The following is a 16,648-nucleotide window of genomic DNA, read 5'->3' as shown; positions in this document are numbered from 1 at the left end:
GGGCCATCTCACCGACCTCCTCTCTCCCTCCCTCTCCGGAGCAGGGATCCCGGAGGACTCCAAGGTAGAGGGCCCTGCCTTCACGGACGCCATCCGCATGTACCGCCAGTCAAAGGAGCTGTACGGCACCTGGGAGATGCTGTGTGGGAACGAGGTGCAGGTGAGGAGACTGTGGAAGTCACCAAAGGTCCAGAGAGTGGGGCCAGGCACAGAGATTCTGGGCTCAGGGTGCTTCCAGCTTGCAAGGACAGTAAGATCACTTTGGACAGGTGGAGAGACTTTATTCCATCATTTACTGATCACCTCTCCTGACCGGGGGGCTGGGGTGCTTCTGTGAATAAGAGGGATGTGGCCTTGGCCCTTACGCTCTATCTAGCAGGAGAAACAGGCATTTGACAAATAAACACACGTACTTTGTGCAGGTGAGGGGGGGGGAAGGGGGTGTCGTATTCCAGACAGGGAGGCAGCAGGTGCAGAGGTCCTGAGGTGGGACCCGATTCTGAGGATCCTGCAGGTCCCTCGAGCAGGTAAGCTGGGACCTGGGGGAATGATGCTCAGGAGAGAGGGCAGTGGAGACATGGAGCCAAGGCCAAGTCCAGGGGAGGTGGGGCTTGGGTAGAATGCGGAGACGAACCTGCCAGCCGGACATGCTCTAACTCCTGCCCCGGCTTGTGCCTCCTGGTCCTAGATCCTGAGCAACCTGGTGATGGAGGAGCTGGGCCCCGAGCTGAAGGCGGAGCTCGCCCCACGGCTGAAGGGGAAACCGCAGGAGCGACAGCGGCAGTGGATCCAGGTGGGTGCGTGCGGGCGCGGAGGCGGGGGTGCGGTGCCTGCTTGGCACCCACAGTCTGGCTCTGACGCCGCCGCGCTGCCCACAGATCTCCGACGCCGTGTACCGCATGGTGTACGAGCAGGCCAACGCGCACTTTGAGGCGGTGCTGTCCAAGCTGCAGCTGGCCCGGCCAGCCATGGAGGCGACCATCCGCACGGACATGGACCAGATCATCACCTCCAAGGAGCACCTGGCCAGCAAGATCCGAGGTAGGCCGGCCACCTGCCGCCTTCAGGGGCCAGGGCGGACCTCCCGTCTGTACTTCTCACGCTAGTGACTCGATTCATTTGGTCATTTTAAAAAATGAAAGCAAACCTGAGCCGTTGCTCTTCCAAACTCTGGGAGTTGTTTTGTAGCTATTTCTGCAAACCCAGACCTCAAAGATGTCCGTTTGTTTTGTCAAGGAAGTTCAAGCGTTTTGCTCAGCATTGGAGGGTCACGGACTTGACCGTTGGTTCGTAGGCATCAGTTTAGCTGTGATGATTCACTCGGATCACGGCTCAGTATTCGGGGTTAGCCTGTGTTCCTTCTGTTCCCGGCCCCCTGTCCCCTGCCCTGCACATGGGCTGCGTGCAGTTTCCGAGTGTGTCGGTTGCCTGAGGCTCCTCCTCTCCTCGCTGTGCTCGTGAGCTGGATAGAACACAGAGAGCTGACTTTTATCTGGTGCAACAAACATTAGCTGGGCAGAGGAGAGGGACCTCGTGACACCCTGGGGGGGGAAAGGCCTTTGTCCAAGTGTCCTGGAGCTGGTCGTGCCCAGGGGCCCGCTGCCTTGTATGTGGCCGCACAGAGCGGGGGCCGGCTCGGCGTGTGCAAAAGCCAGAGGCTCACGGAGTCTACCAGAGTGTGTTTTGTTAAACAAAGCAGCAAGACCCCTAGAGATGTTTCTTTCCACCTCGAGCGAAGCAGAACAACGCTGACACCTTTGGACGAGCCGCGCTCTTAGTTCCTTGCCCTCAGACTTTTAGAAATATCAGGGGCCAATCTCAGAATTGTTCTGAAATGTTCTCTTTGATGCATGGATCTATGAATCATTCAGTTTGTTGGCATCACGAGTGGTTTTCTTTAAAAGCTAATATGATAGCGAGTCTGTGGGCTCCGGGTGCCATCTGCTCACCCGGCTCCCTCTGGGCGCAGCCTTCATCCTCCCCAAGGCAGAGGTGTGCGTCCGGAACCACGTCCAGCCCTACATCCCGTCCATCCTGGAGGCCCTGATGGTGCCCACCAGCCAGGGCTTCACCGAGGTGCGGGATGTCCTCTTCAAAGAGGTGACTGACATGAACCTGAACGTCATCAACGAGGGCGGTGCAGACAAGCTGGGTGAGGTGAGGCCAGGCCCCCTGCCCCGGGGACGGGAGCGCACTGGGCCTGGGTCCGCTCTGCCCCCGCCAGGCCCTTGCTGCGACTCAGGGTGTAACCTGTCACCAGAGGGTCTGCTAGAGACCAAGGGGCTGAGGGCGTGAGGCACTGGGGGGCAGCAGTCAGAGGAAAGGGGGATCGCTGACCCCCTCCACCAGGCGGGTGACACCCACGTGGGTGTCAGGTGCAGATAGAATGGATCCCATAATCTTTGCCCTCCTCTTCCACACCGCGAACCGAGGAGTACACAGACAGTAATTATCATAGAATTTGGGAACCAGAAAAGACTTAGAGATCATGAGAAACTTTCGCCTGATTTTGAGGCTGAGGAATCGGAGGCTCAGAGAGGGTGAGCGACTTGCCCAAGGTCACACAGTGCCCCAGAAGGGATGAGAACCTCTCCCCAGGCACCGTGCTGCTAGACCATGCTCCAGCCTTCACACCCTCCTCCCTCGGGGCCTGGGTCCCCCCAGCTTACCCTGCAGGCAGTCCCTGTAGGGGGCCAGGCCCGGACTCCCAGGGCCTGGGCAAGCTGTGGGTCTGCAGGGCCTGCCTCCACTCTGGGAGCCCCGGCTCAGGTACCCGCTTCCCTACAGTACATGGAGAAGCTGTCCCAGCTGGCCTACCACCCCCTCAAGATGCAGAGCTGCTACGAGAAGATGGAGCCGCTGCGGCTCGACGGGCTGCAGCAGCGTTTCGACGTGTCCAGCACATCCGTGTTCAAGCAGCGAGCCCAGATCCACATGCGAGAGGTGGGCCCCAGCACCCCCCACGTCCCACAGGCCCTGGCTCCTGGGGAGAGGCCCTGCCTCCTCCTGGGCCTCACGGCAGCCTCACGGCAGCCGCGCTCAGCCCCTCGAGTGCTCCTACCTGCTGGAACACCCGTCCCTCTGTTCACTTGGCTAATCTGGACTCCTCGTCCAGGTCTTGCCCTAGAGACCCCTTCCTCCAGGAAGCCCTCCTTGCTCCCCAAGCCCCTCCCTGCAAGGCCCAGGACCTCGGTTTCCTTGAGGCAGGGACTGGCCGGTGCCCAGCACTGTGCCAGCACACAGCAGACAGTAAAGATGGGGGGGAACACGTAGGCGCACACAGGCCGCCCCCACACCTCCCTACAGCCCTGGGGCACAGGCTCAGGAGCCCCTCCGAGGCGTGCAGGAAGGGGCCTTCACGTGCCCCGCGGTGTGCCCTGCAGCAAATGGACAATGCCGTGTACACCTTTGAGACCCTCCTGCACCAGGAGCTGGGGAAGGGGCCCACCAAGGAGGAGCTGTGCAAGTCCATCCAGCGGATCCTGGAGCGGGTGCTGAAGGTGAGCGGCCTGGCCCGAGCCCAGTCCCCGGGCTCGTACCAGGCTTGCTGCCCCTACGGGCGGCACCGCGGAGCCCCTGGCGTGGGCACGGATTCCGAGGCTCGGGTCAGACCCCCGGGCTTTCATCCCCCTGACCCCTCCTTTCCTGGCAGAAATACGACTACGACAGCAGCTCGGTGCGGAAGCGATTCTTCCGCGAGGCGCTGCTGCAGATCACCATCCCCTTCCTGCTCAAGAAGCTGGCGCCCACGTGCAAGTCGGTGAGCGTGCCCCTCCCCTCCCCCAGCCTCGCAGCCCCTCGCCCCCAGCCCCCTCCCTCCACCCGCCGGCCTGACCCCCGCCTCTGCCCACCCCACCCCTGCAGGAGCTGCCCCGGTTCCAGGAGCTGATCTTCGAGGACTTCGCCAGGTTCATCCTGGTGGAGAACACGTACGAGGAGGTGGTGCTGCAGACGGTCATGAAGGACATCCTGCAGGGTACGGGAGGGCCAGCTGGGGGGGGGGGGGCCTCAGCGCCGGGGGAGGGGAGGAGGTGAGAAAGACGGCTGCTGAGAGGTCCTCCTGGTCCCACGCGCTAAGCTGCAAAGAAACCCTAACCTCGGGGCTTAGGCCTGGCGGTTGGCTTAGGCACGCTGTGTGGCCCTGGGCGGGTAGCATCGCTCCTCTGTGCTGTCCTGTCAGCTCAGGCTTTGGCGTTGCAGACGGTGGCAGATGAGGGACAGGAGGACACAGTGGTGGCCAGCTTGGGCTGCTGGTTCCCAGCAGTGAGGCCGGGGGTGATGATGGGGGTCCTACTCGGGCGCCGTGGAGGGTGGGCTGGCGGCCGCGGCCTCTGCGCCGACTGTCCTGACCCTGCTCTCTGGCTCCGCAGCCGTGAAGGAGGCCGCGGTGCAGAGGAAGCACAACCTCTACCGGGACAGCATGGTCATGCACAACAGCGACCCCAACTTGCACCTGCTGGCCGAGGGCGCGCCTATCGACTGGGGTGAGGAGTACGGTGGCAGCGGGGGGGACGGCGGCAGCCCCAGCGTCCCAGAAGCAGCCACCCATTCAGAAAAGCGACGGCGTGCCAAGCAGGTGGTGTCTGTGGTCCAGGACGAGGAGGCAGGGCTGCCGTTCGAGGCCGGTCCTGAGCCCCTATCACCTGCGTCCCAGGACAGTGTCACTGAGCTCCGTGGCCTGCTGGCCCGGGATCTGCGGGCTGAGAGCCCCCCGCCGGCTGGCCCTCTGCTCAACGGGGCCCCCTCCCAGGAGAGCCCCCAGCCCGCGGCAGCCCCTGAGGCCTCCTCGCCGCCCGCCTCACCCCTCCGGCAACTCCCTCCTGGAAAGGCTGTGGACCTTGAGCTTCCCAAACCTAGTGACCAGGAGACCGGGGAGCAGGTGTCCAGCCCTGGTGGCCGCCCCCCCATCCACACCACCACCGAGGACAGCGCAGGGGTACAGACGGAGTTCTAGGCCTGTTACCCCCGAGCTTCTGCTGGACATGGCACACGGGCCACCCCCTGCAAGACACTGACAGGCTTGGCTCCAGCCGGGGAGCCCCAGATCTAGGCCTCGGGGTGGAGGTAGGGGAGGGCTGGTGTGGCACCTCTGGGGCTGGCCCACCTGAGTCACTTTATTGGGTTTGGTCACACTTTGCTCCGTTTTCTCTTCTGTGGGATGATCTGGGGCTTCCTGCTTGTGCTGGGAGCTGGGCCAGCCGAGGGGGCTGAGGAGTGAGTACCTTGGTGGCCGCCGGTTCCCTGGGTCCTCCCTTCCTGCTTTCTGGGGTCAGTTTCTCTCATGGGGGTCTCACCCTCCTCCTCAGTAAGACCGATGTAGAGTTGTTCGCTGGGTTATTCGGCCACTGAATTCTCTCCCTTCTCACTGGTGGAGGGGGCCCATTGGAACCAGAAGCATGGAGCATTGAAGCCCAGCTCTGTCCAGACCACTGTCCTCCTCAATCCTGGCTGGGCCTCCAGAGGCCAGGTTTGGAGTGGACACTGGCCTCGCTTTGCCTGCTGTGGGTGAGGGGAGGCGCACAGAGGGGTCTCAGGCTGTAGCCAGGCTAGGGATGCCTCCTGGAGGAGGGGTGAGGGGCCGGGGTTGGAATGAGAAAGGCCCAGAATGTGCTAGTCTGTGGAGAGGAAGTGTTCCAAGAGCGGGAGGGAGGGGGTGAGCTGAGGGGAGGTATTGCTGGGAGTGTCTTCAGAGCAGGCTGAGGTGGCCCAGGGAAGGCTCTGGAAGCTGAAGCAGGCTTTACATTCCCCACCCCCGCCCCCGCCCCAGCCCAGCTCCTACCTGTTAGCACCCAGCCTCCGGGAGTCCCTCTGTTGCCCCTGCCCGTCCTGTGGCGACACACTCCGGGCTGGGACGGAGGGGTGGCAGGCCGCTCAAGAGGTGGGGTTTGGGGGTATAGATTCTGTCTTCCGAGGGCCACCTCCAAGGTACGCACTGTCCATCAGGGAAGCTGGGTCTGGCTCCCCAAAGCACCACCGGTGACCCCTCTGAGGATGTAGGGTCAGGCTGTGGCTTGGCCCCTGAAAAATTCCCTTCTTAGATATCCTCCTCCCAAAGCTGCTCGTTTCTGGGAGTGAGGGTTGAGCCGCTTCCCCAGGGCCCGGGATCCCCTGGCTTCCCCAGCCCCCTCGATCCGCTTCCCAGGGCAGGGGCCTCAGACCCCCAGGACGTGCGGTGGTGGCTGGTGCTCAGGGACCCTCCGGGTCCCCCCAGCCCTAATCTCAAATGCCTCACTAACCTTCTACCACCAGGTTCCGTGTTCACATCTCTCCTCTAGTGCCTTCTCTTGGGGTTTTCTCCAATCATCCTTCCCAGATATTGTACTGAAAATATTATGCAAACTCTTTAAGCTTTACTAATCAATAAATGATTTAAAGCCAGTGGCCTGCGTGTGGTGCCGCCAGTGGGAGACCTGGGCCGGAGCCGGTCTAGGACCAGCAGTGCCCCCTGACTTTCTGGGCTCATCGTTTGACCCCCCTCTCCATGCCTGGTCGGAGGACACCGCCCCAGAGACGGGGTGCAGGGCACACAGGTGACTAGCCTGATGGCAGCTCGGCCAGGAGGGCTGGCAGCAGCTTTAAGGCCAAGTAGCCCCGGGGTGTCCACAGAGGTGTGGGCATTTTGGGGGACTCCTGCTCACTCAGCAGTCACGGAGCACTCGCTGTGGGCTGAGCACTCCAGAAGGAGAGCACCCTCGTTACCGCCATTTTACCACCGTGTAAACTGAGGCCCAAGGTGATGTGGATCCCTGGCTGAGGTTACAGGGCACACACACGCACACATACATGCACACACACACAGCTGGTAGGGATGGGTTGTCCCATCCAAGGGTGTAAACAGGCGTCCTGGGTGGGATGGCAGCCAGTCACCTTGAGGGACGTTGGCTTCCATGGTGGCCAGTGGCTGAGGGCTGGTCAACAAGGGCTGAGGTGAGGAACGGCGGGGGCCTTGGGGCCGGAGACCAGACATTCAGCTGCAGTCTTGCTGTGGTCCTTGGCAAATCGCTCCATCTACAAGAGCAGGGCTGGGCGCTCATAAAAGTCTTTCTCCCTGGGCCTAGTGAGGAGCCTGGGTGATTCGCAAAATGCTGTGCCCTATGTGGCCCTGCCCGCCCAGGTCTCCATCTCCCTCGGCTAAGGCTGAGCCCAGGTTTGGGGCTGAGGGAGGGAGGCGGCAGAGCTCCTGGGGAGTCAGGGGTAGGGGGTGAGACTGTGGGAAGAGGCCCCAGCTCTTGCTTGGAAAGGACTTACAAGGGGCCTTCATCCCATCCCATTTCAGCCTACAGGGTTGATGCTCCCAATCCGATAGGGACACTGAGGTGCAAGGCAGACGGCTCTCTGCCACTCCAAGGCCAGGCCCCGGCATCCAGCATTGCACCTGGTGTGAGCACTCAGTGCCCCCTGGTGGCTACTGGCTGCGTCAGGGCCCCGTCAGGTCCCTTATTGAATGCATGGACGGGGAAAGGAGTCTGGAAGGCTGGCCAGGGTCAGCGTTAGCTGGAGGCAGAGCCCGGGGGCCCCAAAGAGACCCACCTCTAGCCCAAAGCAAGCTCCACTTGGTTCAAAACCATCTGCCCGAACGTACGCAATAAACGTGCAGCTCTGATCAAGTGCAAGGGAGCATGGCTCCTGTTAGCGTTGTGCAATGAACCACCAGCACAACTGCATGGGCTTAGGAGTCCAGAGGCTTCCAGGCTCCAGCCCCAGCGCTGCCATGTCCCAGCTCCCAGGCCCTGGGCCCTTCTCCGGGATAGCGGTAAGGGAGCGCACAGCCCCCGCCCCCCCGCACGACCTGCTCCAGCTGTCTGTCCACCTGTCATGAGGGCAGATTTGGAGAATGCCTCTCCCACCTCTCCCACCTCTCCCTCCCTTTGATTGAGGTGAAGCCCTCCCCCCGGACCACCCCCGTCCCCCCAGCCCTCCCCTGTCCCCGGGCTCCACCAGGCCCCAGCAAGGACTCAGGATCAGGCTGGAGGTGGATTTATTGACATTCCTGCTTCGGGTGGGCAAAGCCCGTTGCCTGCCTGTGAGCTGTGGGGGGTGGGGGTGGGGGGGTGGACTGTTAGGAGGTACAGGTCTGGAGAGCAGGGGGCCCAGAGGGGGAGGTCGGGAGGGGCGAGCGTGGCTTGCGGTACAAGGCGTGCACTCGGCACACCGGCAAGTCCACGTGAGGCCAGCCCGTGGCGCCCCGTGGTGGCCTCCGTGCAGCAGCTCCGCGCTCGGGGCCCTCCCGCACTCCCACCGCCCCACTGAGGGGGACAGCGCCGTCCGTGTTACCCTGACGAGGACGCCGAGGCTCCCGCAGGGCAGTGACCTGCCGCAGTCAGACTGCTGGGAAGTGGCAGCGGCCAGGACCCTCAGTCCTGTGCTTAGACGGGGGCGCAGCTGCTTCTCCAAACCCCCGAGGCCGTCCTCCGCCTCGGAGTCCTCGCGTCCCCCACAGCCGTCGGACGAGCGGCGGCAGGGCCAGGGGCACCCGGTCCCCCTCCCGCCCCCGCCCAGGTGGGCTCGGAGAGGAACGGGGCGGGGGGCAGCTCCCAGGCCATGAGAGAGGGCCCCGGGGCGGGGGGGGCTGTGCCGGTCTGGAGCCCGGGGCTCAGCTGCTGTGGTAGAGCCGGAGGCGCTGCGTGACCTCCTGACGGCACAGCGGGCACGTGCGCAGCGGCTGGCAGCATTGGTGGCAGCAGCAGACGTGGCCGCAGTTGAGGAAGATCATCTGGGCCTGAGGAGAGACCGTGGGAGCGGCTGGGTCCTGCCCCGGCCTGTTCCCGGCGACGGGGCAACGGAGCCCCCCGACCCCTCGCTGTCCTTTACCTCAAGGATCTGAGACCACAGTTGTCACACGCCGTCCAAACGGCACAGAAGTCGCTCCCGACCCCCTATCCCCCTGCGCCCCAACAGCTGCCCAGGAGGCCACAGCGTGTCTGACCAGCCCTGCTGTCGGACCTGTAGGCCGTCCTGATTCCTGCCTTTTCGTGCCCTGGCCAGCCCCTTGGTCCACAAAGGATTCCAACGTCACGGAGCAAAAGCCACATAAGCATGCCTGTGCTTTGCTTCAGCGTTTCCTCTTTTCAGGACTTACGCTAAGGGAGTGATCAAGGATGCGCTCCCAACTCCGCCCAAGGCTGTGGCACAGCACTGCTCGTAGTAACAACCTGGAAGCCACCTCTGGGCCCCAAAGCAGGGGCTTTGGTTAAATTTATAACCAACACGTCCCTCCGCATCACGGCATTCCCTGGGCTGACTAAAGACCCTGGAGTAATTACACTGCTAACACGGTAGCTTCTTTTAAGTCGGATCACATGGTGGAGGGAGGGGAGGGGTTTTATTTTCTACACTATATTAAGTTTTACAATAAACATTAATTTTGTTATAGATTTTATATATATATATATTTAAGATTATTTGAGAGTGAGTGAGTGTGGGGAGGAGGGACAGAGGGAGAGAGTTTTAAGCAGACTCTGTGCTGAGCACGGAGCCTGACACGGGGTTTGACCCCATGACCCTGAGATCATGACCTGAGCCCAAACCGAGTCAGATGCTTAATTGACTCTGCCACCCAGGCACCCCTAATTTTGTTACAGATTTTAAAAGATGGTTTTTGAAAAGTCTCTTCAGAGACAATTATGTTGTTGATATTTAATGACTTGGGAAATTTTCCTTAATTAAGTAGGGGGAAAAAAACCTCTTTTGAAAAAAAGAAAGTCCCAGAAAATGATGTTAGCAATTAGCTCATGTTTGGGTCATGGGATCACGGTAATTTCCTGTATTTTTTGCTGTCCTGTATTTCCCCAAATTTCTAACGAATACAATCTACTTCTACCACTAGAAACAACACACGTGCCTGGACAGGCTCAGGACGGGCACAGGCCGGGCCCGCGGGTGGGGCCACTGCCCCAGACTTACCTCCCGTTCCAGGCATACGACACATTCCGAGGTCGGCACCACCAGCTCCGCCGGGGGAGCGGACGGGCTCACAGACTCAGGCGGCTCCTCGGGGGCAGTGGGCACCTCCAGGGCCCCAAGGACCTCACCCTTGGGTGGGTTCAGCAGCTCTGTGGGGACCAGACAGGCTGGGCCAGGGTCATGCCCCCAGGATCCCAACCCCCAGGGGGTCCCCTGGCTCTGCCTGCCACGAGTGAACAGTGAGCTAAGGTGGGGCCCTCGGATCCCACAGGAGGGTAAGGGCCCCCTTATTTCTCTTTTCTGAGCCTCACCCCCCCCATCTGTAAGACAGGAGTGCTGACTCACTGGCAGGGAAGGCCACAGTGCTGGTTAATTGGGGCCTCTAACCCCTGACCCTTCCCTGGATCCTTCACAGGGACCCTGCAAGGAGGGCTTGTCACTTGCAAAGAAGAGCAGCCACTTGCCCAAGACCACAGGGCCACCTGGTGGTGGAGCCGTGGGGCAGGAGCCCTTGGTTAGGGGCTCTGCGGGGGATGGGGGCTGTGCTCACAGCTTCCCCACCAGGTCTCCCAGGAGACCTCCGGGGAGCAGGGAGAGGAATGAGAAGGCCCCAGGGCTGCCCCCTCGCCGCCCTGCTCCCAGGAGAGCAGGCACCCCCCCGGGGCCCCAGAGCAGCACAGGGCAGAATCGGCCCTTACGAAGCGGTCTCTCTCATCATGCAACATACACCAACATCCCTGAGTCCTCTCCATCCCAGATGCACATCCTGATCTTGGTTCAGATTTTCCCATCTATCCTGTGGTTTGAATTACGAGTTTTTATAATTGGAAAAACCTTAAGATCTTTTTTTTAAAGGCTGTTACAACACTAGGCTCCCTGAAGGTACCACGGTGCCACCAAACCATCACTGTAAAGGGGCTCTTCTGTATTTAATATGACACCAAGTGAGTTCTGGAAGCAGGAAGAGGATGTCAGGAAAGGGACTGAAGGTCTCCTGCCCCCTCTGCAGCTGACAAGGAGAGGTCCCACCCAGCCCTCCCTGCAGCTGGGCAGCATCAGGAAGAAGCTGTACGCAGCCTCAATGGGGAAGGACCTGCTGGTCCCTTCTGGCTCCTGCTAGCTGTAGGGATTTTTTGGAGACGGTGGGTGGCAGCCATCATCTGAGGGGCTCAGAGTGAAGGACACTTATGTCTGCCACGAGGGGGACCCCAAACCCTGATGCCAAACTTATCCGGACCTCCAGTCTGACAGCAGGAAGGTGTCAGTACTGGAAAACATCTGGAAGGGGAAGAAGGGATCTATTTCATACATTACTTGATATTAAAGAACTATTAGTTTAATGCATTTTTTAGGTCGGATCAATGCCCCTGGAATAAAATTGGCTGGAAAGCTGGAGCCTGTGGACATCATGACACGGCCCAGGCACCTAGGGACCCAGGATCTCCCCCATGCCGGCCACAGAGCTCTTGCCTCATCCCTGCAATCTGGTCCAGCAATCCCACCTTTGGTCTCTGCCTTGAACGGCCCCTGCCTGAGACCGGCAGTGCCGTGGGCTCGCCCAACCCGGCAGCCCAGGCAGGCCCGCTCCTTCCATCCTTGTTCCAGGCTCCCTTCCCTTCTCAAGACCCCTCGGTCTCTTCTCGAGGGAGGCCTTAAGCTCAGTGGTTCAGCCATCTGCCAGCTGTGTGACGTTACAGGAGAACATTAACTTCTCTGTTCCCTCCGCTCTCTAACGAGGACAGTAGCACCCGCCTCACGGGGCTGACACAGGGGCGACACGACACGGGGCATGCGCAGGGGCTGGCGAATACCTGGTGCCTGGGTCGTGCTCGGCACACGGGAGCCCCCGCCTCCCACATCTGCTCCTGCGTCAGCCACAGCACCTAGACTTCCCCGGGCCTCCACACACAGGTGGACTGCCTTTATGACCCGCCTTTACCCCTCTGCACGTCGTCACAAACATCTTTCCACAGCCACCACAGGCCCGCCCCAGGCACGGTGTCAGGCACTGGGCATGGCTGGTTTCCCCCTCTATTTCAAGGGTCCGTGGTGTGTGGTTCCCAGTGTATGGTAGGTTTAGGGAAGGTTATAGGACAGGGCACCAGGAGGGCCCTTCTACTTCTACAAGGAAACTTCTCCTTCTTCCCCCCCACCGCCCATTTTTGTGGCCTTTTTTTTCCATTTGGAAATCCTGTTCCTTTAGGAGGGAACCTTAAGGACCGATAGGGGCTAGGACCGGCCCTTAGTTCTCGTCCTGAAATGTAAACAGGTGACCCCCTCCCCCCAGAGCACAGTCCACAAGCGAGGTTGGGGCCTCTGCTTAGTAGATGCCCTGTATTGGTACCTGGCTGGATCCTGGCTGCATCCAACAGCTCCTGGACCCTCCGCAGGATCTCGTGCTGCAGGCCAGCTTCCGAGATGCCCACCTACGGCAGTTCAAGGCAAAGCCAGTTACGGCCTGGGCTGGGTGGGAGCCACAAGGACCGCCTCCTTCCTGGCTTCTGGCACCTTCACCTGGAAATTCGGAGGCCTGGGCCCCCAGGTCAACAGGAGGCAATGCAGCACCACAGCTGTGGAGCTGACCAGGTGGCAGGGAGGGAAACCGAGGCCCCAAAGGGAACTAACACCGGTAAGAGTCACAGTTTAGCACGTGCCTACCCTGCACTGGGGCAGGGACTCGCTGAAAGCATCACCTGTGAGACCCCACGTCTCCCCCCGCCCCCTGACAACAGGGGAGTCAGGACCCACTGTCAGAGTTCACAGGAAGGGGCAGGGAGTGCCCACTGAGGCCGAGCTGCTGAGGACTGGCAGTGCTGGAGTCCCACAGACCTGCGGGTGACACAGCCCCTGTGTGTGACCTGTCAGTTTCTGGGTCAAGGACAGGCCACACGGCAGAGGGGTAGACAGCATGGCCTCTGGGACTGGACCACCCATGCTCGGGGCCTGACTGTGCCGTGTGACCCCAGGCAAGCTACCACCCTGCCGCGTCTCCACTTCCTCAACTGAGAAACGACAAGGATGCTACGTGCCCGGCCGCGCCGTTGCAGGGGCTAGCATGGGAAAGCCCTTAGGACAGCGCCTGGCACTGGCCAACAGCTACGGACCTTAGCTGCCCTCATTCGGCTCTTTCGAAGCGTAAACGAACTAATGCAATGCGGAGCTCAGCTCCGACCCAGAATGTCAGCAGGCTCAGGCAGTGCTGCCATTCCGAGGTCCGTGAAGCCGGGGGCGGGCCAGGCCAGACAGCCTCCGAGGACTTGTCCTGGGCCTACAACGTCAAGGTCCCAGCTGAGCGGGGGGAGTAGTCTAGGGTTGGGCAGACGGTGTGCAGGCTACACCCAGGGGCTGAGGGGCCGACGAGGTGGGGGTTCTGGCTGTCTGGAAGCACGGGGGCCCCGGAACATGGGCTCATGGCAGACCGCACCCACAGCGGCAGGAGCGCAAGCCGACCCCTGGCGGCTGGGACGGCGGCCTCGTGCAGCGCTCCAACCCCCCACCCCGGGGCTGCCGCCTCCCACCTTGGCCAGGTCGGCAGGGCTCATGCGGCTCAGCGTGTCCAGTGAGATGCGGTGGTGGGCGAAGAGAGGCAGGTAGTGTTCCGCCGACAGATCCACCAGGAGGGCCGCCAGCTGGCGCTCCAGGCCTTCCTCCTGCGGGACAGACCCACGGGAGAAGCTGACCGCACCGCCAACACGGCCCCCGTTATTCACAACAGCGAACAAAGGCTCTGAGCACGTTTAACAGAATATATAAAACGCCTCCTCGGAACTCTTCCTACAAAAATGCATACGTGAGCACAGAGATAAAGACGCGAGGAAGTTCACTGCCAGTCTACCTGTAAACTTGAAAATGGTTAAGCGATCAGGTACCCATCAAGAGGAGCTGTTTAAATCAATGAGGGCTCATCCAGATACTAAATACTATGTCTGGAAACAATGAGGAGATTTATTATGTATACAGCTAGAGAATTGCCCATCATTATTAAGAGTAAAAAACAGTTTGCCAAAATAGTATATATAGAAGGACTCCATTTTTATTAAAAAACAAAATAAAAAAACCAGTGTGTGTGGGGGGGAGGGGGGACCACATCCATCCCGCCCACAGCGGGGGTTTGCAGGGGGTTCCTGTGCTCCCCACCCCACATAGCTCTCCCCCTTCCCGTACCAGAAGGAAGGCACCCACGCTCTTTCTGTCCCCGCCGGGGCCTAGCAGAGGACCCGGCACACTAGTCACTGGAAATATGAACAGAACAGAACTGGAAAGATCAGGCAGCCAGGCATCCCCGAGGCGGGGGAGGCTCTCCGAAAGGGTAGGGACCAGCAGTCCTTACCTGCAACTTCAAGGACAGGGGTTTCTGGTTCAAAAGCCGTTGATACTGAATCAGCCAATAATTTTCCTGCTTGGTTTCGCTTTTGGCTTCTAACTCTGTCTGCCAAGGATGAAGCAGGCATCGTTAGTTCTAGGTCAGTAAATAAAAACTGTAAGGACAGTGCCCATTGTGAACGAGGCTTTTGGCTGGTGGAGGTTGCTCAGTATTCTACAAAGAACTTCCGCAGCCCCCACAGTCTCACCACTTAAACTACTGAGCCCGGAAAGGCAGGAAGTGCCTCGACCCCCAGTTACCTGCTGCGAACAATCTCAGCCAGGGCACACCTGGGGTTGAGGCCAGACTCAGGGCTTCGGACGCCTGCCACCAGGCTCTGCGGGCCCCTCCTCGGGCTCAGCTCTGGTGACAGGCAGGGAGAGAAATAGGATTCTAAGGACAATATGGGCCTCTGGAGTGGGCTTCACCCTTCTGACAAAGCTGGAGAACGACAGACATGCTACTGAAACGGATCCCTTCATTCTGCCATGAACAGGTAGACATGATTCTAGGTGCATGATTCTAGGTGCTGGGGCCAGTCCCACGACAAAAATGGTATGAACAGCAACAGCTAACGTTTTCAGAGTGCCGTGTGCCAGAACCCACTATGCACCCAGGTGCCATTTTCCTTAATTCGCACAGCTCCGTGAGGGGGTCCGACTTCCAGGGTGAGCAAAGGGAGGTTCAGAGTGATTAGGAACCTGCCCAGTTATAAGAGCTGTCCGGGGAGAGGGCCAGGACTTGGACCCAGGCCTGTGTTGCCCGGGGACCTGTGTTCTGAGCAAGCCAGGCAGCCCAGCCAGGACTGCGGCCACACGCTGGGGGCCAAAGGAGAGGCGGGCAGCAAGGCTTCAACCCAGGCCTTAGGGCCTGTCTGGCCGTCCCTCCCAGACCTTGCCAAGCTGCTCCCCTCTGCTGCCCACGGCCCTCCCCAGGCTGTGGACACATCTCTTGTCTGGCACCCGTGACCCTAGCAGTCACGATCTGCTGAGGGGGGGCTTCCTCCCCTGGATGGTGAGTGCTCTGAGGCCCCTGAGGGCAGGAGCATAGGGCCAGAGGGCACAGCGGCTGCTGCAAGATGCCACCGTGCCATCCGCGTGTTAATACAGTTCGCAGGCGACGGCGGTAAGGCATCACGAGGAACCGGCAGCTTCTGACTGGCCCGCACATGGGCTCGTGTGGGGCTGTGGAAGCTGGTCTCAGTCTTCCCTGCGCAGAGCTCCGTCCACAACGGAGCTCAGAGAACGTCTGGAGCATTAACGACACCATAGGAGCGACTTAGGCCTCTGTCCCCAATGCTCCAATGCACATGGGGTCTAGAGGAAATGATCGCCACCTGCCACCATGACAATGTGCCAGAGTCAAACACATTTGGGTACAGGGGACAGCTGGGCAACTCCTGCCAAAAGCTTATTACACAGCCTGCCCTGGACACAGAAAGTCCTCTCCTGGGCATCGGTCTTGAATAAATACTCATCATGGTCGTTCTCGATACTCCGCTACAAAGAGAGCATTCCTTAGAAAAGTAAAGAACTGGAAGTAGTCTGAATGCTCAGCAATGGGCTAGGATGGCCCATCCAAATGCAGCCAGGAAACGTATGGAGAACATTTTAGGGCATGAAAAGAACAGAGGCAAATGAGCTGGTTCTAAAGAGGTGTGTACCATCTTATGTTTATAAGGCACACACATACACAGCTATAAATATGCATCATAGTGGTCAGAAAACACATCAAAGCGTTAGCTTTAGGTAACTCTCAGAAGTGAGTCTTTTCCTTCGTTCTCTTTTTCTTTGATGAGCAACTATTACTTGAATAACAGTAACGCTTCTAAGAATGCCGAGTGTGTTTAGGGAAAGCGAACCCATGTGCGATGCGGAATGCAGAAGCCGAGCGCACCAGAATTTCCCGGAGCTCTTCCTCTCGTCGCGTCTTTTCCTTGAGCAGCTGCTGGAGCAGGGAGCTCAGGGCCCAGCGCTGCTCCGAGATCATCTCCTGCAACACAAGACCATGCCTAGTGCCGCTGGAAGCTCATAGCTCTGGAGCCAGGAGTACCCCATGGGGTGACAGGATCCCCCCAACTTCATTTCCAAGCTGGCAGCCGGGACCCCACAGTGGGCCCAACTCAACCAGACAGAGGGTTGGGGGATGGAGCCGAGGGGCCCCTCTGCCTGGGCATCCCCTCATCTTCTCCCTGTGGGGGTCAGGCCAGGCGTGGGATCTAGTGACTCCTGACAATGGAATGGTAAGAAACAGCAAACAAAGGAAATGACAAGCCACAGGTACATGACTGCAATCTCAGGGACTACAGAGCGTGTGGGTGGAAGCACAGGCAGGGAGGGTTGGCGTGTAACCCCCATGGGTCTGGAAGGTTCTACCCAGATG

The 16,648-nt window shown here is 59.9% G+C and overlaps 2 protein-coding genes across 13 annotated transcripts in view; one reads left to right on the top strand and one right to left on the bottom strand.

Moving 5' to 3' along the window:
• The window catches only part of NIBAN2 (niban apoptosis regulator 2), a 51,759-nt gene extending 45,381 nt beyond the window's left edge, over positions 1 to 6,378 (top strand). The window contains exons 6-14 of the mRNA XM_045883177.3: positions 45 to 160; positions 689 to 793; positions 879 to 1,041; positions 1,970 to 2,157; positions 2,788 to 2,943; positions 3,384 to 3,500; positions 3,653 to 3,760; positions 3,865 to 3,976; positions 4,371 to 6,378. Of these exons, the coding sequence (XP_045739133.1) occupies positions 45 to 160; positions 689 to 793; positions 879 to 1,041; positions 1,970 to 2,157; positions 2,788 to 2,943; positions 3,384 to 3,500; positions 3,653 to 3,760; positions 3,865 to 3,976; positions 4,371 to 4,954 (1,649 nt within the window). The 3' untranslated portion in view covers positions 4,955 to 6,378. The remainder of the gene's footprint in view (positions 1 to 44; positions 161 to 688; positions 794 to 878; positions 1,042 to 1,969; positions 2,158 to 2,787; positions 2,944 to 3,383; positions 3,501 to 3,652; positions 3,761 to 3,864; positions 3,977 to 4,370) is intronic.
• LRSAM1 (leucine rich repeat and sterile alpha motif containing 1) overlaps positions 4,425 to 16,648 on the bottom strand; it is a 41,822-nt gene continuing 29,598 nt past the window's right edge. For 9 of the 12 annotated variants that reach the window (XM_045883168.3, XM_064579787.1, XM_064579786.1 and 6 more), the window contains 4 exons: positions 16,163 to 16,258; positions 14,234 to 14,332; positions 13,422 to 13,553; positions 9,910 to 12,329 (listed from right to left, as the gene is read on the bottom strand). In XM_045883168.3, coding sequence (XP_045739124.1) covers positions 11,940 to 12,329; positions 13,422 to 13,553; positions 14,234 to 14,332; positions 16,163 to 16,258 — 717 coding nt within the window. In that variant the 3' untranslated portion in view covers positions 9,910 to 11,939. Of the gene's footprint in view, positions 8,720 to 9,903; positions 12,330 to 13,421; positions 13,554 to 14,233; positions 14,333 to 16,162; positions 16,259 to 16,648 lie in introns of those variants that run through there. The other 3 variants (XM_064579785.1, XM_064579788.1, XM_064579789.1) reach the window with 1 other exon arrangement.

The sequence above is a fragment of the Mirounga angustirostris genome, unplaced genomic scaffold, assembly GCF_029215605.1.
Source record: "Mirounga angustirostris isolate CCGP_5_RB_7025 unplaced genomic scaffold, mMirAng1.0.hap1 SCAF_15, whole genome shotgun sequence".
In the NCBI taxonomy this organism is placed as follows: domain Eukaryota; kingdom Metazoa; phylum Chordata; class Mammalia; order Carnivora; family Phocidae; genus Mirounga; species Mirounga angustirostris.
Note: the sequence above shows the minus strand (reverse complement) of the source record. Positions and strands in the feature narration are given on the sequence as shown.